The sequence below is a fragment of the Lithobates pipiens genome, unplaced genomic scaffold, assembly GCF_037356315.1.
Source record: "Lithobates pipiens isolate NorthernLeopardFrog02 unplaced genomic scaffold, aLitPip1_a1.2 Scaffold_1, whole genome shotgun sequence".
In the NCBI taxonomy this organism is placed as follows: Eukaryota; Metazoa; Chordata; class Amphibia; order Anura; family Ranidae; genus Lithobates; species Lithobates pipiens.
This window is the reverse complement of record NW_027507685.1, coordinates 213,831,096-213,853,982: the sequence shown is the minus strand read 5'-3', so window position 1 is coordinate 213,853,982 and position 22,887 is coordinate 213,831,096. Positions and strand designations below refer to the sequence as shown.

The following is a 22,887-nucleotide window of genomic DNA, read 5'->3' as shown; positions in this document are numbered from 1 at the left end:
TTATCAACACTGATGACATCACTGGTTAGGATGTCGGTCGCTGGAAGGTTGAGATGTCACACAAAGCCACAAGTTAATTGTGCACCCAAAATGCAGGCTTGATCCACTTGCTGGCTTGTATACATTTTTGGCCAATTTTTAGGCATTTTGCTGGTTGAAAAAGGCTGGCTTAATCAACCCAAACCTGATTTTTTGATAAATGTTGCACCATCAAAAGCTACACGCATTCCTTGACAGCTCTAATGCTACGTACACACGGTCGGAATTTTGGCCAGCAAAAGACTGATTAGAGCTTTTCGTTGGAAAATGCGACAGTGTATATGCTCCATTGGAATTTTGCTGGCCAAATTTCCGTCAGCAAAAGATTGAGAGCAGGTTCTCAATTTCTCAGACGGAAAAAGTTTCTATCAGAAATTCCGATCGTGTGCATGCAATTCCGACGCACAAAAATTCATGCATGCTCAGATTCAACTATGAGACGGAAGCTATTGGCTATTGAACTTCCTTTTTCTAGTCCCATCGTACGTGTTGTACGTCACCGCATTCTTGCCAGTCAGAATTTGGTGTGACCATGTGTATGCAAGACAGCTTGAGCGAAATCCCGTCGGAATTCCGTCGGGAAAACCATCAGAGCTTTACCCGACCAAAATTCTGATCGTGTGTATAGGGCATAAGAGTGTTTTTGGGAAAACCATCAGAGCTTTACCCGACCAAAATTCTGATCGTGTGTACGGGGCATAAGAGTGTTTTCCTCCGAAGTTGCAGGACTGCAAACCCCTCAGAACTGTTCAAATTGAAGATTATTATTTCTGAAACTTGACAACTTTTTGCTGATACCTTTTGTTGCAAGCGGTAAGCAGAAGTATTGAACATGTAGGTTGTGCTCCCTGTATGTGTCTCAAGGTTTAGAGTAGATCTAAAAGCAAACTAACTACTAAAATCTCATGTCATGTGTAACATGTTAATGTAATTGTAAGCCCTTGTACACACAGTCGGAGATTCCGACAACCAAATCCGTCTGAGTAATTCCGACGGATTAATTCCGGAAGAGGTCCGGAAGTGATGTTGCATACACACGGTCGGACAAAGTTGTCGGAAAATCTGATTGTACATAACGTGAGGACGTTATTTCGTTACGACGGGACTACGTTCAGGCTAGTAGCCAATAGCTTTGGTCTAGGAATATGATCTGAGCATGCGTGGCACTTTGTCCGTCGGAGTAGGCTACACATGATCGGAGTATGTCCGATCGGAGCGATATTCCGACAGAAACAGTCCGATGGAGACCACACACAGTCGGAATATCCGACAAAATGGTCCGATAGGACACATTCCATCGGAATCTCCGACCGTGTGTACAAGGGCTAAAAGTTGATCCAGCTATGAAGGTCCTGGTTCAGGCAACTGCTGTCATGGGGTACCAAATTCCTTCCAAACTGAACTTCTGGGTTGTCACCATGTCACATGCAGCCATGTTTGAGACTACAAGTGGCCACTCTGACACATTGCACAAACTTGGTGCACAGTTGTCATTATCAGTAAGTTGGTTCACAGAAATGACATGCAGTTGCCATTGGACAGAATGTATGTAAACAGGCCATGGCTGAAAGAAACTGGAGGAGATGAAAGGTTAAAAAACTGGTAAAAATTGTATTTTATGAAAATATTACCAATAATGAAAATGGCAGTTGTTTATGCTGCACAGTGCTTTAGCAATCCAAATGTCATCTAGGTAGGGTTTAGATCTAATTAAATTTCTTGTTTGATATCAGCGTACCAGTTCAACCTCATTATTAGGGCACACCTCAGTTTTAGTGAGACATGTGAATATTATAGGAGTTTTCTAATTACAACCGTGACTAATTATTAATACTGGTAATTTTGGGATTAATCTAGTACGTACTTAGTCACATTCTAACATCTTTAACATTATTAAACACACCCAGCTGAATGTGACTGGTTACTGCAGGCTATGCCATGACTTGGGTAAATAAGAACCTTCATATCAAATAAAATATATTTAAAAGTGAAGACCCATCCTTTAATTGTGCACATAGTTATAGGCAGGACCTAAGTTAGGTACGATCATTGGGAGTAACCACTTGTACACTTTGTATAATACACAGTAACCTTTATATTTAGTCATTGCAAATGCTCTGAACAAACAAGTGTAGTGCACCCCCTAAGGAGCCGCAAGTAGAATGGGATCCCCCACCCTGCACAGCCAGGCACAGTGAATTTTCACAGGCACTTAAAGAACAGTCCATGACTTTATTTTGTTTGTTTTATTGAGGGATATGAACTTGAATAGGGATTGGAAATTCTGGGATGCCCACTTGACTTTAAAAAAACTTTAGAGACAACTTCTCCTATATACAGCACCTCTTCATCCTCCAGCACTCACTTGCTTGCAGAAACCCCAGCTGTGTCACCTGGTTGCAATTTGGTAGCAAAGGCCCATTACAGGCAGGGACTCGCAGCCCCCCTTGAAGATAGGGTGACACATCTCACACTTTCCCAGCACTTCCTCTCTGTGGCCACCAATCCAAGCACCACCTCTTCAGGCACTGTCAACTCACCTGGCTGCAGCTGCCCTCTCCACTAGCTCTCCCACCAGCACATTCGGCTGACTTTTTAGGAGATCTCCCGGACATGCTGACCCGTTCCTGCTGTCCTCTCACTTGCTTCCGTGCCTCCAGAAAGGGTTTTCTGCTTGTGTTGTAGGGGATCCTTCCAGCACCTGAGCCCCAAACCCAAGGTCACCCCCCCAAAACTAGGGGGAATCCACCTCTGACAACCTCCTCGGCACTCCATCTCAATCTTCCACCCGACTGCCCCTGCTGGCATAACTCATGTCTATTTATGAGGTAAGTCTGCCCCCTGCCAGTCCATTTGCCGAGGATTGGCCATGGTCCTTATAAATATGCATGGCAGCCCCTCCTTACTCCCATCCTCCAGTTCTGAAAATTTCTACCAATTTCAAGACAAGGGGGAAGTGTCACAGAGAGCTGCCAGATGAGTCATCCAGCCTCCCTGAGTCACTAAACTCTGACCCTGTTAATTTCCCATGTAATAATAGCACAGAGCCACCTACAGGTGGAAAGACTAACTGCACTATTATACCCTCTCTACACCTCTATTGGAAAATATTGCCCCTTCACATCTTTTGCACTCATCTCCTGCACCTATTTGCAGTATATTTCTGCTTAAGACTTGCTAAGACTTTTTTTAGCTTTGTTTGTTATTTCCCAATTTTGCTTGGCTATATAAAGTGAAGGGGAAGCAGGTGGAAATAGCCTCATATATCATGGAAAGTATAACACGAGTACTTCTTGTGTAATACTTTTGTATCTGTAACATTTATTAGTTACATAAAATTAAACTGAGGTTCACAGTATATATATTTTTGTAACCCCCCTCCCAGTTGCAGTTTCTTTCATTAGGCTTCATGTGCACTACAGTGCCCAAACTTGAGTTTAGGAACTTTTGGCCTTTTTTCCAAAGCTCCTAAACTTAACTTTATAAAAGCCCATGTGTCCATGTACACATAGGCTTTTAGGATCGTTTAGGAGCTGCTGTGGTTATCGGAGGTTCCATCTCCCTCTCCTGAACGAGAAAAATCAAGTTCAGGATAGGAATGTTTTGACTGCCGATACAAAACACAGCACAATCGCAGGAAAATCGCCCCGTGGAATAAAAATGAAGCTTTAGTGCTTATTATGTGCAAAGACTATACTTTTGTACTATATTTATTTTCTTTAATTAATGTTTCATCTATTCTAATATAGCATTATCCAAGAACTGATTCTATATCCAAATCTGGATCTGTAACTTTAGTGTAATCAATTAGAATAAAACACCAGAGAGAGAGGAAATACCTGTATGATTAAATGTACAGTATATACATTTTGTATGAATCAACAACACAGTTTAAATGATTATTTTAACCATGGGGTGTCCATAAAGGCAACTTACACTAGCCAAGCAGGTAATACATCATATAGTCACATAATCAGGAGGGCAAGAATTGCATATTGGTCCTTAATAATCAGACATCTGAAGACTCGTAGCTTTATTTTACTGTACTTTACATATTAATTTGCCACTTTTCCCTGCCTTATCAAATTTGCCCAATAGCCATGGTTATAACTAGGGAACAAAGGTAACAAAGGTAAAATTACCATGGAAAAACGTATTAGCCCTTGTACATACAGTCGGAGATTCCGACGGAATGTGTCCTATCAGACCGTTTTGTTGGATATTCCGACTGTGTGTGGTCTCCATCGGACTGTTTCCGTCGGAATATCCGACGGACCAACTTTTCCAACTTGCCGGTAAAATTTTCCGACAAAATGCTCAGATCGGACATACTCTGATCATGTGTAGCCTACTCCGATGGAAAAAGTGCCACGAATGCTCAGATCAAATTCCTAGACCAAAGCTATTGGCTACTAGCCTGAACGTAGTCCCGTCGTAACGAAATAACGTCATCAAGTTATGTACAATCGGATTTTCCGACAACTTTGTCCGACTGTGTGTATGCAACATCACTTCTAGACCTCTTCCAGAATTAATCCGTCGGAATTACTCCGACGGATTTGGTTGTCGGAATCTCCGACCGTGTGTACAAGGGCTTACATGGAGATCTGATGCAGAATTTAAGCTGGGAATTTAAGATGTGAACAATGTAGTAGTGCTAGTGAGCTGAGAATGTATATTTACTGATTGGGAGCTAATTGTGAAAAACCAAATAAGTAAAGAGCAGAAAGTGAACTTTTGGAGAAAAAAAAATGCTACAACCCCAGTTGCCTAGTGTTCATAAGTTCTGAACAAAGAACCATTTAAAATATTTTTTTCATTGAATTCTAGTGTTCTAGCTAAAGACCTTCAAGCTACGCCTTCTATTTTCAACGAGGAACAAGACACATTTTGTAGGGACGTGGTATATTTCCCAATCCACTGCTTTCCGGAGTGATATCAATGTCCTTTGGGTCCAGTAGAGGCTGTGGAGTGAGGTTTTGGAGGATGGTGGTAAAGAAAATGAATAACTCCATTTGGGCCAGACCCTCTCCAAGGCAGATCCGCTTTCCTAGAGGAATGTTTAAAAACCATTGTAAAAAAAAAAAGCTTGAAAAGTACATAGTATACATTCTGCATGGCCAAAAACAATTCTCTTTACCTGTTTCAATTTAAAACAAGACAGTGGATGGTAGCTTCCTTGGTTCAGACTGTGACCAGCTCAGATTTGGGTCAAACTCATGGTCGACCCAAATCCAAAGCTTATCCTTGTTAGTGAGTTATTGACCTGAAATAAGCATACACCCAGTAAAGCCTGAACTCCTGTCCTATATACTTATAGGTTGCAAGCACTGAACTTATTCTCTCTAGAGAAGAGATGCTTGAGAGGGGATATGAATTTAATTTACAAATACCATACTAGTGACCCCACAATAGGGATACAACTTTTTCGCAGAAGGGAGTTTAATAAGACATGTGGCCACTCACTCAAATTAGAAGAAAGGAGGTTTAACCTTAAACTGCGTAGAGGGGTATTTGCTTTAAGAGCGGCAAGGATGTGGAATTCCCTTCCACAGGCAGTGGTTTCAGAGGGGAGCATCGATAGTTTCAAAAAACTATTAGATAAACACCTGAACGACCACAACATACAGGGATATACAATGTAATACTGACATATAATTACACACATAGGTTGGACTTGATGGACTTGTGTCTTTTTTTCATCTTCACCTACTATGTAACTATGATATTATTGAGCAAGGCCAAACAAGATAAACTCTAGGATCTGTCCTTTAGGGCTATCGCCTTCTTCTTATGCACAACTGCATTGTATACATTTTTATTCACTTACCTAAAAATATATAGGACTAATGAGATAACATTGCACTTCTACAAACTCCAACAATCCCCAGAAGGCCATTAGTAGGCACCTCCACATTGCCAGCGCTTGACAAGAGAATGTCAGCCCTACTCAGAGTGAAAACTACAAAAGGTTCTATTCACTGCTGAAACATTGATCTTCCTCCCGGCCAATCGGGAAACGGGTCTGATACCGTCATCCAATTAGCTGAAAGGACAGGTGATCCTACTGGATGCCTAGGAGGAGGGGAAGAGACACATGGCAGAAGTGAGGAGGAGAAGACACAGGAGCCACTGCCCGATGCAGCTTGATGTTCACCGATGCCCTGATCCCCACCACGGGCGATGTGCCACCATTGCCCCGATCCTGTGCCCGGTGTGCTCGCCGATGCCTGATCCCCGCCGCCTAGATAGGGGTAAGTGCCAGTGGACAGTCAGACAGCGAGGGGGAGATGGGTTTTGAGGTGCCGCAGTGGGGGGGGGGGGGTTGTTTGCGCCCCCCCAGACAAAAAACAGCCGCCACTAGCTTTAATACAGTCATAATTGGATAATCTTCCAAAAATGGAGTCTGTATGCTGCTGGTTGTTAATCGTTATTTATCCTGGTTTGTTCTGCTTCCATAAGCTGCATTAAAACCCAGCTTCAAAGGGGAAGTTGGGCTTTAAAGGGAAACTTGAAAATTATGCTGCACCCACACTGCAAGGGTTATCTGCTTCAGATGTAGAAGATTAACTTATCCAATCCTTTACTCCTGAGTGCTACTAGAACAGTCTGTGCAATATCTTCTCCTCTATGTTCCAGTGGTCTAAGGTCCTGATATCATCAAAACAAAAGCAGGGTCCATAGCCCTGGATTTGGTGATCCATAGGGACAGTCCACCGCAGAGCATTTTACTCTCCCCTAGACCTACCCCTAGAGCAGTTAACCCTTGCAGTGCTGGTACAACCCCACCACAAGGAAGAACTTTCATATTTCCCAGAGTGGGGCTTTAAGCTACAACTCCCTCCTACTATGAGAATCTAATGATACATTTTGGTAGAAACTAGACCAGATAAGGTCAAACTTTTTGCTAATGTATACAACAATGGACATTTTCTGGTGTTTGTTTTTAACTTGCCAATAAAATGTCACTAGATACCTGCTGAAAATGCCATAAATGCCTCATTTTTCTTGAAAAGTCCATTTTCATCCAGGAAGTGTGTTGGGTCAAAACAGTGTGGATTCTTAAACTTTGTAGAGTCATACTGGGATGTGCAAATCAAGGGCATGATGTTGAGACCCTGTAAATAAAATATTATTTATTATCTGCAATTCTGCATTAAGGTAAAAAGAAAAAAAAACTTTCAAAATTGCTCCCCCAGTCCCTCTTAAACACTTAATTGAGCCTAATCTTGATCCAGCTCTGTGTCTGTCTGCAGCAGCTCTTCTTCCCTCTATCCTTTCTCACAGGAGACACGGCAATAGTGGGCGTCATTGGCTCCTTCAACTGTTAGTCAACTCTGAAAGGAGGGAGTGAGGAGCAGGACCTGCTATGAGGGCACTCATGTGGGATGGAGCTCTCAAGTGTGCCCCCCATAGACATTGGCTTGCTATGGGGATGCTCTGAGAGGAGGAGCCAAGATTGCCAGCAGGGAACCCCAGAAGAGGAATTACGAGGCTGCTCTGTGAAAACCAATGCATAGAGCAAATAAGTGTAAAATGTTTGTTATTAAAAATAAAAATTAACCTTTACAGTCTTAAGGTGTTACTGACCCCAAAACAGTAAAGTCAGTCTGTATATACAGTAAAGCATGTTTGTTATACACACCATGGAACCTAAGGGGTTCTGCATTGTGTTAAAAGGATGTTTGAGCCTGTTTTCTTCGATCCTCCCCTTCTTACACTGTCCTCAATCCATCTGGTGCTAGGACACAGCTGGAGAGATCCACTGCACATGCTCAGTTTAGTGTGTATTGTTGAGAGACGTTTTTTTTTTTGGACGGGTGCATGCGATCAGCACGGGGCCAATCAGCACTGTCCAGACAGATGGTCAGGGGCCACGCAGCCTCATAGGACAGTCAGAGGAGAATGAAAACTCCTCCTACAAGCTATAACCAGTGCTCGGTAGGACACTGATAGAAGTCACAAGACTGCTATAAACTGCTGTTGAGAAAAGGAATTTGGCAGTTTGTATTTACTAAAATGATTGTATTTTCATGTAGGAGACCAGATATAGTAAACGTAGGCTCCTGGGTTTAGTAACACTTTAATTTTAAATATATTGAGTAAGCCACATAGCAGAATGCTTTTACAATTGCATTTGGCTTACAAGTACTGTTCTACAATAGCTAAAAATATCCAAATAAATATATTTTCTACACTGTTAAATCTATATCCAAAAAACATACATAGTTAAAGTGAGCCCTACTTGGTCATATAGATGCTTATGTTCAGAAATACATGCAGTACTTCATTTTCCAGAATAGAATGATAAGAAGGAGAGCAGAGCCATGCCCTGGTTAAAATAAAGACATTTTTTGGGGGTGTAGAACCCCCCTTTTTTCACAATTGGTTTTATTGACGTAGGTTGTTTTGATACAGACAGGAAATAATGTAAATTGTATAATATATGATACAATTGAGATCATAGTAAAAACAGAAATTGTTTACAAAAAGCACATTTAGTATAAAAATTAAAGTGATGGTATACACAAGGAAGGGTGAAGGGAACAATGGCAACATTGAAAAAGAACATTCATTATTTGATCAATATGGGTTTTTGGTATGTGGTCTAGTGAGATGGATGATTAGGTGCGGTGTGGTATAGTTTAGTCGTTGACTGTCACATGGGTGACTCAGACTCTGTGGAAAAGGAAATAATTTGTTGTACATACTAGGCAATCTTACTGGAAGGTCAGGTGTTCATTAGTAATTTATATTTATCAGATAGTAAAAAAATATGCCAAGTTTTATGGAAGCGTAAAGTGGATTCATCGGCCATCGCCAAAGTCTCCCCTCCAAAAGAATCTCCTATTTATGAACCTTCAGTCTTCTTTCTAGATAATCGATTGGAATTAACAATATAGAAAATACCATTGCTATATTATGTGTGATGTGAAATAACATTTTTACCAATTGTATTATAGTTCTTATATGCTGAATACAACTTTATAGTAAAAATACACTTGGTATGTGGTGTGCTTACTCTAGATATTTAAATGATTATACTAGCAGGTTGATACACTGTGGAAGGGTTTAAAGTGTTAGCTCACATTTACAGAAAAAATGTAAAAGGTGAACTAACACCTTACACTACCCCCTATTCCCCCCCTGGTCCCAGATGTACTTACCTCCATCCAGTGGCGTCACTAGGGTTGGTGTCACCTGGTGCGGAAAACATTGGTGTCACCCCCCCTCCACCAACTATAGTCCCCCCTCAGTGCAGACCTCCCACTATGTACAGACCCTCCCTCCCACAGTATAGATCCCCCTCAGTACAGACCACCCGTGCCATTCTGCCAACGTACATCCGCGTGCACCGGTCGGGAACTGGTTAAGGTGTTAGCTCACATTTGAAAAATTGAGTAAGCTGCGCTAAATCATAAACCCACATAATATTCAATGAAGTAAAAACCATTAGACAAAATTTCAATAATAATGGGCCTATTACCCCCAGTCCTAAAGAATAAGGGTCATAGGATAATTTATCACAGTGAACAACAAAAAAACAAAAAACAAAAACAAAAAATATAAAACAAAATATTGAACTCCCAATGTGTAATTATATAAACATTTAAATTCCAACAGAGTCCAATATAGATGAAATCATCAAATGTTCTACTGTGTAGTAAGTGCTTGATCCATCACCATACAGCCAAAATTACTCCTTACCAGAATTTAATGACCCCCCACTACAGAGGGTCCCCAACAGCATGTAACAATAGAGATCTCCCACTTCAGAACGGTCTCAGCTGTTCTCCTCCCTCCACCGATATCATGACCAGGTTGTCAAACAAGTATCTTTAGTTATCTCCCATATATTAGGTCATATGTGCCAATTCCATGCAAAAAAAAATGAAGCTCCAATAGTGTAAAACCTTTTAATATAACTCAAATATAAGAACAAAAATGCACTTACAAAGCACAAAGGAAAGATCAGCCTTAAGTCAGATGCGCCAGCCGGACGCAAACGGACAAACTCGTCGTTCCTGGGTACAATTCCTTCGTAAGGGGTGACGTCAGCGCATCGCTCAGCCCTACGCGTTTCGCAAAAAATTACGTCATCCAGGGGCACGAGCGGCATGCTGTGTCACCTCTATTTATATCTATTTACAGAAAAAATTTAAATGGTGTAAACGGTGAACTAACACCTTACACCCTCCCTAATCCCCCCTGGTCCCAGAAGTACTTACCTCCATCCAGTGGCGTCACTATGGTTGGTGTCACCTGGTGTGGAAAACATTGGTGTCACCCCTCCTCCACCAACTATAGTCCCCCCTCAGTACAGACACCCCCACTAAGTACAGACCCCCCTCCCACAGTATAGATCCCCCTCACTAAGAACAGACCCCCCTTCCTCATTACAGACCACCCTCCGTCAGTATAGACCCCCCCACGAAGTACAAACCACCCTCCTTTAGTATACACCCCCTCACTAAGTACTGACCCCCTCCCTCAGTACAGACATCCCCATCAGTGTAGAATCCCCCCTCTTAGTGCAGACCCCCCCATCAGTATAGACATCCGTTTACCAGCAGCAGTGCACATGAGGCCTTACATTTTTTACGCAAATGTGAACCAACCCTTTAAACTTTCTAAAAAAATGTTTTGTTGGTTACAAAATAATGCAGACAATAGTGAAATGCAGACGTTTATTGCAAGTTATTTGTGTTAAAGTCTAATTTTCCCATAACCTAACTCCCTAAACTTGCCATGGTAATATGCCTAAATATACAATTTTCCTATACACACTCTAAACTTTTATTATTACATGTTTGGTACCTACATTCTCTTATTATTTTTGCAGCATTTTACAGCATTATATTACTTACTATTGAGTTACTGGTGTGTTTTTCTCTGTCCCCTGCTGGTCCCCATCTGTCCCTTTGTACAAATATTTCTTTATTATGTACTTAGCTGAAAATGAATTGTTCTCACTTTCTCTTAAGGAACTGAACACCAATTTTCTTTTAGGATAGGGAATATGAGACATACTGTACCCTAACACCTAGTAGAATCAGCTTTCTTCTTATATAATGTTTATAAGGATCTTTGAGCAAACTACAATGGAGTCAAGCTGAAAACGTTTAGGATCTAGTTTTGCACCTGTAAGGTTATTCAGTCTTTAGAGTTCTATACTTCTCTCAAATGAAGCACTTTCTTAGCAGTTGTCACTTATAAAATTTGCAGCATCCCACGCTACTTATGTCATGGTGAGGCCAGCTAATGATCAGCTGATGGCCCCCAAATGGGAGCTATTTGGTTCCTGCCCCTTCGTGGTGAACAGTATTTGGAATGGACTCTATTCACTCAAGGTCAAATCAACAAGTGCTTTGCATTGTTAATGGTCAAGGTTATGGTTGCCACCTCATCCCTTTAAACCCGAACACATACTAATTACACAGGTTCTGTGGCTGATTAAGGTGGTAATTAAACTCACTTGGTGCCTTATCTGCATTTAATTAGCCTTAGAACCCGTGTAATTCAAAGGTGTTCGGGTTTGAAGGGATGAGGTGGCAACTTTATTCAAGGCTAAAGGCCCATACACACAGTTGGGCTTTTTGACAACAAACATGCAAATTAGCTGTTTTAAGGCAACATCCGACCGTGTGTACGCTCCATTGGACAAACTTTTTCGGTTTTCGTTGGACAAAAGTTTGTTCTGCAAACTTTTTGGCAACAAAAGTCTGATGGAGCAAAGTCTGATCGTGTGTACAGAAAACCATGGGACTTAAGTCCAAAGTAAAAACACGCATGCTCAGAACCAATGCAAAAGATCAGACAACAATACAGAAGTTGACCAAAGGATGACGGCAAAGAGCAGAAAAACCATGTGATTTGGTGAAAGTTGGCTGAAAAAGTCCTCCTGTGTGTATGCAATACAAGTTCACGACTAACGCCCTTTGGACAGAAATCCAAGGGAAAGTTTGTTTGAAGTCCGATCGTGTGTACGAGGCATTATTTCACCTCTTTTCATAATAAATTCACATATGTTTATTGAAAAAGTGCTTTTGTTATTTTTTGCAATGAACTAGCAAAGCACGGCAACCATGATCAGTGGATGGCAGGTGCAATGCCAGTCTCCAGCATACTCTTCCTCCAGCTCTAAGGTGTACATTTATCAAACAGAAATAATTTATCAAATTTCAGTTCTCAGAGAAAAATCTTCTCCTTTGGCACCCCGTTTTATGAAGAGGAGAACATTTGCTCCCAGAAGGAGAAGAGAGGAGAAGTTTTTCCTCTGAGAATACCTGAGATCTTTGTAGAACGTGGAGGGCTGACTGCGATCTCCTGAGATACCCGTGTGATTACAGAGCAGATGAGTTTTAGGCCTCATGAACACTGGACATTATAAAAATGCCAGTAGATTTGCAGTGAGTCTTTCAACTTTTTTCAGCGTTTTTGCAATAGTGTGTTTTCGCGTTTTTTGTGTTAGCGGTTTTTATTTATTTATTTTTTCACTGGATCAAAAACATTAAAAAATGCCAGTGAGCGATGTTTTTGATCGTTTAACAGTGTTAGAGCGTTTTTACAGCTGAAAAACATCTCTCAGAAACGCTATTTTTTTTACTGCTCAAAAACGTCACTGCTCAAAACTGCTGATAACAGCCTATTTGTGCATGGACACATAGGATAACATGATTGAGAATTTAATGACTAGAAAAAAATGTCTACTACCAAAAACAGCTGCTGTAAAAAACGTCCCATGTGCATGAGGCCTAAATGTGTGGCTTAGACCTTTTTGCTCATTTTGGCATTATTTACGCACATTTTGCTGTTTTTTTAACATGCCACATTCTTTTAACGCGAACCTGGCCGTGGGATTTTTTTATTGTGCATTTTGGCACTTTTTTAAACACACATTTTAGCCCTTTAGTGCACATTTTGGCACAGGTTATTTTAACATGCATTTTGGTGTGGTTTTTGATTAGAGTTGCCGCCTCATCCCTTTAAACCCGAACACATATTAATTACACAGGTTCTGAGGCTGATTTAATGCAGATGAGGCACCAAGTGAGTTTAATTACCACCTCAATTAGCTGCAGAACATATGTAATTAATATGTGTTTGGGTATAAAGGGATGAGGTGGCAACTCTATTTGTAATGCACATTTTGGCACTTCTTTTAGCATGTAGTTTGACACTTTAACATGCATTTTGATTTGCTATTTAATGCAGATTTTGGCAAACAGCACATTTGCTAGCCACTTTTGGGATGCCAGTAACAATTAATGGCACTGCAAGCATATCATGGTGCATTTTGCATGTGTTTCTGGAATGCACACAAAAACGCAGGTAAAAAATGAGCCAAAATACATGTTAAAAAAGCATGTTAAAAAAACACAAAAATGCACATAAAAATTTGCTAAAATGTGTTTTAAAAAACAAGCCAAAATGTAGGTTGAAAAAAGCTGCAAAAAGTGCATCAAAACTGTACCAAAATACACCCAAAAAGCCAAAATGAACATTTTTTGGGCATGGAGCATTGTGCATTTTTTCCATGTGCATTGGTCACAAATAGAGCTTTCTTTTGGTGGTATTTCATCGCCTCTGCGGTTTTTATTTTTTGCGCTATAAAAAAAAAGAGCGACAATTTTGAAAAAAAAACGCAATATTTTTTACTTTTTGCTATAATAAATATCCCCCACAAATATATATAATTTTTCCGTCATTTTAGGCCGATATGTATTCTTCTACATATTTTTGGTAACAAAACAAAAAAATCGCAGTAAGCTTATATTGATTGGTTTGTCCAAAATATATAGCATCTACAAAAATCGGGGCTATTTTTTTATGGCATTTTTATTTATTTATTTATTTTTATTAGTAATGGCAGCGATCTGCGATTTTTATCGGGACTGCAACATTATGGAGGACACATCGGACATTTTTTAAACTATTTTGGGATCATTGTCATTTATACAGCCATCAATGCTATAAAAATGCATTGATTACTGTGTAAATGACACTGGCAGTGATCCTGTCACTAGTCAGAATGGGGAAATGCTTTGTTTACAAAAGCATCTCCCCATTCTTCCTCTCCGTAACACGATTGCGGGCACCTGGTGGACATCGAGTCCGTGGGACCCGCGGTCACGGAGACTGCAGCAGGCGCATGTCCCTGACACCGCTTCTTAAAGGGGACGTACCTGTACGTCCTTTTGCCCACCAGCGTCATTCTTCCGACATAAATCGACATGCTCTGGTCGGCAAGCGGATAATTTGGGCTTCAACCTGGGGTGGAGCTACAGGCCTTCATCAATGCAAAAATGCCAAGGATCACAATGGGACCAAGCTCTCCATTTCACCAACATCAGGATCACTTATGTGACATCACCAATAGGCACGGTTCACACTGCATGCCGATGCGGCTCACAGCAGGGGTCCCGTGTGTCCTGAGCCACTATTTCAGGTCCGATTTTAGCCTGAATTTTGGGCTGAATTCGGACCTGAAATGGACCAAAAGGTGCACAGGGCTCCTGTGCAAATTCGCACTGTAGCCGCATCGGAGATATGTGAACGCTCCATAGAGAGTCAATCACAATCTCCTGTTATTGCGAATTGGATGCGGAGATCCCGCAGTCGGTACTGGGAAACTGGTCAGAGTTGAGTGAAAGATGGATGGTGCTAAATACGGGGATATTCTTGAGCAAAACCTGTACCACTCACTCTGTGTGTGATTTGAGGCTAGGATGGAGGTTCACCTTCCAGCTGGACAATGACCCCAAACACACCGCTAAAGCAACACTTGAGCAGTTTAAGGGGAAATATGTAAATGTGTTAGATTGGCCTAGTCAAAGCCCAGACCTCAATCCAATAGAAAATCTGTGGTCAGGCGACTTAAGCCTCGTACACACGATTGGATTGTTCGTCAACAAAACCATGGAATACTTTCCGATGGGCGTTTGTCCAAACTTGTCTTTCATACACACGGCCAACAATTACGAATGTAGTGACATACTACGTTGTTTTTCAGCTCTTTAGCGCCACCCTTTGGGCTCCTTCTGCTAATTTTGTGTTAGTAGAAGTTTGGTGGGTGTTGATTCGCGCTTTTCATTTTGCCATTTTCATTTCATTTCTGAATGGCTGTTCGTCAACGAGCCATGTTGCGGAATCGGAGGAGATAACGTGTTATTTATTATTGGCTTTGGAGTTTGACGTTATTTTTTTGGTTGAATAATGATTTGATTTGGTATATTTCCTATATTTTTGGATGCATAGGATGCACTTTTTGATTAAATTCTATTAGCAGATAGTATGTCTAATTTTATTTGTTTTCTGTTTTTAATGCAAAAAAAATTTGGGGGGAATAATACTTGGCTATGTGTTTTACTTCAAATGGCTGTAGGCAGTTACATTTAAAAAAATACAATGTTATATTGACAAGGGACACCAACATAGTTGTATCTTTGATCTTAAAAACTATGGGATAATAATAACTTGCCCAAATAATAATAAAAAAAAAGCATAATAATATTATTCTTGATATCACTAGAAAAAAAAAAAGCCTTTGAAAATTTGTTTGCAATAACGCCATCAGTATCACCAGCAAAGCAGCTCCATTATTATCCCATTAAAGAAGAAGAGAATGTGCGCTGCATTACGAGATTTCATAATTTGCCACGTCACAAATGCTTCTGGCTCATCCTTGCTTCTGACCATGCGTGTTTGTACTTTGGACTTAATGTCCAACGGACTTGTGTACACACGCTCAGAAAATCTGACAACACACATTTGTCCGCGGAAAATTTTAAAACCTGCTAGCCAACATCTGTCTGTGGAAAGTCCGACAACAATTGTCCGATGGACCTGTCATCGAACATTTCCCATCGGAATGTCCGATCGTGTGTACGCGGCTTTAAAGATTGCTGTTCACAAGCACAAACCATCTACTGTAACTTGAAGGAGCTGGAGCAGTTTTGCAAGGAGGAATGGGCAAAAATCCTAGTGCTAAGATGTGGACAGCTCATAGTAGACACGTGCGATAAGTTTGGTACGAACGAAAATTCGTACGAATTTCCAGAAATTCGTACAGCCGTACGAATCCGAAATACAAATTTTTATGCATACGAATTCCGTACGAAATTTTGTTTACAAATTACAGATCCAAATTCATAACGAAAAGTTAATGAACCTAAAAGTTAAAACCCCAGGAAGTCAGCAAAGGGATGTGGGAACCCTATGGGAATTTCTATGCTTAGGAATTTCATACGAAATAAGAATTTCGGATCCAAATTAACAGAATTGTGACTGGTGTTTTGTTCACCAGTCAGAGGAAGTCAGCACAGCACAGGGATGGTGGGAACCCCTCATGATGGGCACAGCGGGTGTACACTCAGACCTGGGAACTCAGCACAGGGATGGTGGAAACTCCTCATAATGGACACAGCAGGTGTAAAGTCCTGGGAACTCAGCACAGGGATGGTGGGAACCCATCATAATGATAAATTCATCATAACGAAAATTCGTAATTGTTACGAAAAGTTAATGAACCTAAGTTAATGAACCTAAAAGTTAAAACCCCAGGAAGTCAACACAGGGATGGTCGGGACCCCTCATAATGGGCACAGCGGGTATACACTCAGACCTGGGAACTCAGCACAGGGATGGTGGGAACCCTATGGGAATTTATATGCTTACGAATTTCATATGAAATACGAATATTTCGTTAGCGAATTTCGGATCCAAATTAACAGAAACATGACTGGTGTTTTGTTCACCAATCAGAGGAAGTCAGCACAGCACAGGGATGGTGGGAACCCCTCATAATGGACACAACAGGTGTACACTCAGACCCGGGAACTCAGTACAGGAATGGTGGGAACCCCTCATAATGGACACAGCACAGGGATGGTGGGAACCCTTCATAATGGACACAGCACAGGGATGGTGGGAACCCCTCATAATGGACACAGCACAGGGATGGTGGGAACCCCTCATAATGGACACAGCAGGTGTACAGACCTGGGAACTCAGCACAGGGATGGTGGGAATCCATCATAATGATACATTCATCATAACGAACATTCGTAATTGTTACAAAAAGTTAACAAAACTAAAGGTTAAAAATCCAGGAAGTCAGCACAGCACAGGGATGGCGAAATTTCGTATTTTGTATGAATCCGAATTGAATTTACAAAATATGATTTTTTTTTTCGTACGGAACAAAACTAAATACATTTTTTGACGGCGCCCATGTCTAGCTCATAGAGACTTATCCAAAGTGACTTGGAGCTGTGATAGCCGCAAAAGGTGGCTCTACAAAGTATTGACTTTAGGGGGTGAATTACTTTTTCTGTTATTTTGTCATATTTGTTGTTTGTTTCACAATAAAAAAAATAATAAAATCTTCAAATTTTTTCTATAATTTAAATGATGCAAACCCTCAAACAATCCATGTTAATTCCAGATTGTGAGGCAACAAAACATGAGAAATGCCAAGGGGGGTGAATACTTTTGCAAGGCACTGTATGCCATGAAGAATTAAAGCAGTTCTGAAGGCAAAAGGGGGTCCAACCCGGTACTAGAAAGGTGTACCTAATAAAGTGGCCGGTTAATGTATACTTTCCCTTTAAAAAGTTGTTTATCCAGAACCTTGCAGCTCACTGTTGACAGAGCGATTTATATTGTAAGCTCACAAACCTGCCATATGCATTTACTGCATTTTAATTTAAACCATGTGAAGGGTATCTGACAGGTGGAATAATCCCATTACAACAAGTGTTCGTGACAGCACTGGGTGTGCTTGTAATTAATACATGAAGTACAGACTGTTCTAATCTTTATATTCAGGGATGTCTGTATGCCAAAGGTTTCTCATACAGTGATTTGGCACGAGATGCAAACGTAAGTACTTTAAAGTAGTTAAAAGTTTGCATAGTTATATCCCAATGTTAGTATGGGACATATGTGCAAACAAAGCACAATCGTGAGAGATGCCAATTCAAACTAAAAGAAGTTTTGTCTATATTTTATCACTCTACCACAACAGGAGTAACCTATCAGTGATCTAATGCAATTAAGCACATACTGCGGCTGTGGAAAAGTCCTAAGTTTTGCTTAATTTTGATTTGTGTTCTGTGTACATCACAGCCAGAGTCGGAGGACTCCCTCACAATGCTACTAATGCCCCGTACACACGATCAGAAAATTGTACGAAAAATACCCCTTTCGGAGCGATCGTACGATGATCGGAGCGTTAGTACAGAGCTCTTGAGAGCCGATCAGGACAGTTCATCCGATAAGATCTGAACAAATGAATGGGGTGGGCAACTACATGGCAAATGAGGTTTAATGTAGAAAAAATTAAAATAATGCATTTGGGTGGCAAAAATATGAATGCAATCTACTCACTGTGGGGAGAACTTCTGTGGGAATCTAGGATGGAAAAGAACCTGGGGGTCCTAGTAGATGATAGGCTCAGCAATGGCATGCAATGCCAAGCTGCTGCTAACAAAGCAAACAGAACATTGGCATTCATTAAAAAGGGGATTAACTCCAGAGATAAAACGATAATTCTCCCGCTCTACAAGACTCTGGTCCAGCCGCACCGAGTATGTTGCCCAGTTCTGTGCACCAGTCCTCAGGAAGGATGTACTGGAAATGGAGAGAGTACAAAGAAGGGCAACAAAGCTTATAAAGGGTCTGGAGGATATTAGTTATGAGAAAAGGTTGTGAGCACTGAACTTAATCGCTCTGGAGAAGAGACGCTTGAGAGGGGATATGATTTCAGTTTATAAATACCGTACTGGTGACCCCACAAAAGGGATAAAACTTTTTCGCTGAAGGGAGTTTAACAAGACTCGTGGCCACTCATTAAACTTAGAAAAAAAGAGGTTTAACCTTAAACTACGTAGAGGGTTCTCTATTGTAAGAGCGGTAAGGATGAGGAATTCCCTTCTACGGGCGGTGGTCTCGGCGGGGGGCATCGATAGTTTCAAGAAACTATTAGATAAGCCCCTGAACGACCAAAACATACAGGGATATACAATATAATACTGACGTATAATCACACACATGGGTTGGACTTGATAGACTTGCGTATTTTTTAAACCTCACCTACTATGTAATTATGTAAGTAGAAAATATTTTACTTCAATTCTTGAGAGTAGGTGCATAAATTGAGGCAGGCTTGTAGGGGCCCCATAGCATTACTTTGCCCAGGGGCCCATGATGCTATTAAAATGGCCATGGAGACCCCCCCCCCCCCCACCCCTCACTTCCGCCTTTTTCCCACCCCCTCCACCCTCTCCTTTCTCTTTTCTCCAAACCTCCTTTCCCATTTTTTATTTTACTTTTATATTACTTTTTCTTAGCCTCGTCTTTTTTAGTTATGTAAAAATAGCCGCAGGATTGGGCGGCCTACTGTATTATTCTGCTTTTACTATTTATAGTTATAAGATTACTGTTTTTGCAGTCAAACAATTCAATTAAACTAGATATACCAAATCCAATTATTTTTATAACACTTCTGTATGCAGTTTCTATTTTAAGTTGTCTTACCTATTGTAGATCTGGAATTGTTCACGACTGTATAGTATTGATGTTATTTCTTTTTTTTTTTTTTTTTTTTAAATCTTTATTTATATCAAAGTTTTTTTTTTCCATAACAATATAAATACATGCATGAAAAGGAAAGAGACCATATTCATACAAATACAATGTATACCATACCAAAAGAAAAGAAATTATTAGATTAAACCTACATCAATGTAATCTTTATATTCCCCACCCTCCCCCCCCCCCCCCCCCTCAGCCCGCCCCTCCCCTACCTTGTAGAACCGCTAGTGGGTTCCCTCTTAGTGACCGTTATTTTTTTTAACAGAATAATGCTTTCTTCTGAAATTTATTGTGTAATTTCCTCCACATATCTCCAGGTCAGTTTAAATTCTTCCCAGGATGCCCATTTATTTGAACCTCCCTCCTCTGCTGTTACATCAACATCCCCTTCGTTATAGTTTTCTATTTTTTGTATTTCATTTAAACGAAAAACCCAATCCGATATTTTAGGGCTCTCCTTTTCCTTCCATTTTTTTGGAATTAAATTTTTAGCGGTGTCTAACAGGGTTGGAATTAATGAGTTTTTATAATGCTTTATGGGTTCGTCTGTCCCATGAAATAGGACGGTCCACGGATCTTCTCTTATTTCCTTTTTTGTTACAACTTTGATTATCTCTAAGATTTTTCTCCAATAAGTTTTAATAATGGGGCAGTCCCACCAAATGTGGGCCATAGTCCCAATTTTTTTACACCCGCGCCAGCAGTCCGCAGATTGCTCTAATCCAAATTTGGCCATTTTGTCGGGTGTCGCGTACCACCTTGCAAGGCATTTGTAGTTCGTTTCTATCAGTTTATTATCAACAACCCCCGAGTGAATTAATTTAAAAATCTTCTTACGAGTTGGTGTGCTACATTGTGACCCCAGCTCTGATTCCCACTTTTGGATGTATGGCGGGTCCTCCAATTCGTCCCCCTCAGAGAGGATCTTGTATAAAAGTGTAATATTTTTTTTTGATGTTTCTCTCAGACATAGACGCTCCAAGGGTCTCAGTTCCTCTTCACTACGAATTGGCTGAGGTAAACTCGAAATGAAGTGACTAAGTTGGAGAAACCGCCACCCGTCCATTTTCATAAGATCTGTGTCCGAACTAAGGGCTTGAAATGAAGCTATTTTACCGTTAACTAATATATCTTTTAATTGTGCGGTGTCTTTCCTGATCCAGTTACCCCCCACCTCCTGTTTACCCGGTGTGAAAAAAACATTATCTTTAAGAAAAATCAAAGGTGAATTGTACCCCCACTTATTTTGTGAATGTGTTCGATCCCATATCTTTAAGGCTAAACGTGTAATCTCGTGAGCGTGAGGTCCGATGGACCTAAACTGTGGGGGGTTCCATATCGTGCGACCTAAACGTGTTTGACTCATTGTGTTCTCTACACTCACCCACCTCTTTTTATTTGCCTCTTTCGCCCATTCAACTACTCGAGACAGAACCACTGCATTGTAGTATCTTTTTAGATCCGGGACAGACAATCCCCCTTGTCTTTTTCCCCTGCATAACACCCCCATGGCAATTCTCGGTTTTTTATGTTGCCAAATATACTTCGAAATTAAATTTTTCATTAATCTAAAATAAGCAGAAGAGAGCGGAATGGGCAGCATCTGAAACTTATAGATAATCTTTGGGATTAGTATCATTTTAACTGCGTTGATACGCCCTAACCAAGAGAGGGAACATGCTGAGATTTTTTTTAATTCACTTTTGATTTCGTCAAGTAAGGGGATATAGTTCTTCGTATATATTTTCCTTATGGTGTTCGATAGATATATTCCCAAGTATTTAATCTCCTTACGCCATGGGAAACGGAATTCTGACCGAAGATTTTCCTCTTCCTGGGTGCTGATGTTAACATTCATAGCTTCGGACTTGCTGAGGTTTATTTTCAAATTCGATATTTTACCGAATTTTTCCAACACCCTCAGCAAGTTCGGAATCGTGATCCTAGGTTTAGTTATGAAGAATAAAACATCATCCGCGTAAGCGGCTAATTTGTGATCCTCCCCTCCCAGCTTGATCCCTGCTATATCCTTATTTTTTCGGATATGGGTCAACAACGGCTCCAAGGATAGAGCAAATAAGAGTGGGGACAGTGGGCACCCCTGTCTGGTGCCGTTACCCATCTGAAAAAGAGAGGAGGATTCTCCATTAATTTTGACGGAGGCCTGCGGGTGATTATAGAGGGCCTGGATCCATTGGATCATTCTCGAACCTACACCCATAACTTCCAATGTTTCTATCATGAGTCCCCAGTCTACCCTGTCAAATGCTTTCTCTGCATCTATCGACAGGAATAGAGCTGGGGACCCACTGTTTTTTAAGGCCTGGAGGAGGAGTAAGGCCCTCACCCCATTGTCCCTTCCTTCTCTCTCAGGAATAAATCCAACCTGATCTGGGTGCACTAGATCGCTCATCTTGTTCTTCAGCCTGGCTGCCAATATTTTGGCGAATAATTTTGTGTCAGCATTCAATAATGCTATTGGCCTATAACTTGAGCAAAGTGTATGATCCTTCCCTTCCTTCGGAATTACCGTGATTGAGGCCAATAGAGCTTCAGCATTCATGTCATAATTTGTACCGAGCCCATTCATATAGTGACATAATCTTGGGACTAAGATTTCCTTGAATTTTTTATAATAAAGAATCGTAAACCCGTCAGGACCGGGACTTTTGCCCAGTTCTGTCTCCTTTAATGCTCTATATATTTCCTCCTCAGTAATAGGTCTGTCTAAGCTGTTTCTTTCACTCTCTGGTAATCGGGGTAAGTTGGTATCATACAAAAATTCTATAATACTTTCCTTAGCCCCTTTACCAAACCTCCCTTTTTGGCCAACATTATATAGGGTACTGTAATATTGTCTAAATACCTCCGCGATTTCCTTAGTGGTATGGACCATTTTCCCCTTCTTATCCTGGATTTTATCAATAAAATTAGTCTCCCTCCTCCCTTTTAGTTGTCTCGCTAAGTATTTGCCTGTTTTGTTTCTCCCGTAGTATCCCTCTCTAATTCTCCCTTCAAGTGACCTACTTGCTTCCTGATCCAACAGGTCTTTAAGTTCCTCCCTTTTATTAATCAATAGGTGAAGATGTTCCGGCTGTTGGGCCTTTTGTTTTTTATGCTCTTGCTCTAATCTATGGACTTCTTTAATCAGATACTCCCTTTTCTGAGTTTTAGCTTTCTTTTTATTTGTGCCAATGGAGATGAGGATACCCCTTATATATGCTTTATGTCCTTCCCATAGGGAGGCACCCG

General features: G+C 40.8%; 1 protein-coding gene across 1 annotated transcript in view; it reads right to left on the bottom strand.

The window, feature by feature from the left end:
* Positions 1-3,866: 3,866 nt before the first annotated feature.
* LOC143982951 (cytochrome P450 2F2-like) overlaps positions 3,867-22,887 on the bottom strand; it is a 68,624-nt gene continuing 49,603 nt past the window's right edge. The window contains exons 8-9 of the mRNA XM_077482114.1: positions 7,016-7,157; positions 3,867-5,089 (exon numbers count right to left, since the gene is read on the bottom strand). Of these exons, the coding sequence (XP_077338240.1) occupies positions 4,908-5,089; positions 7,016-7,157 (324 nt within the window). The 3' untranslated portion in view covers positions 3,867-4,907. The remainder of the gene's footprint in view (positions 5,090-7,015; positions 7,158-22,887) is intronic.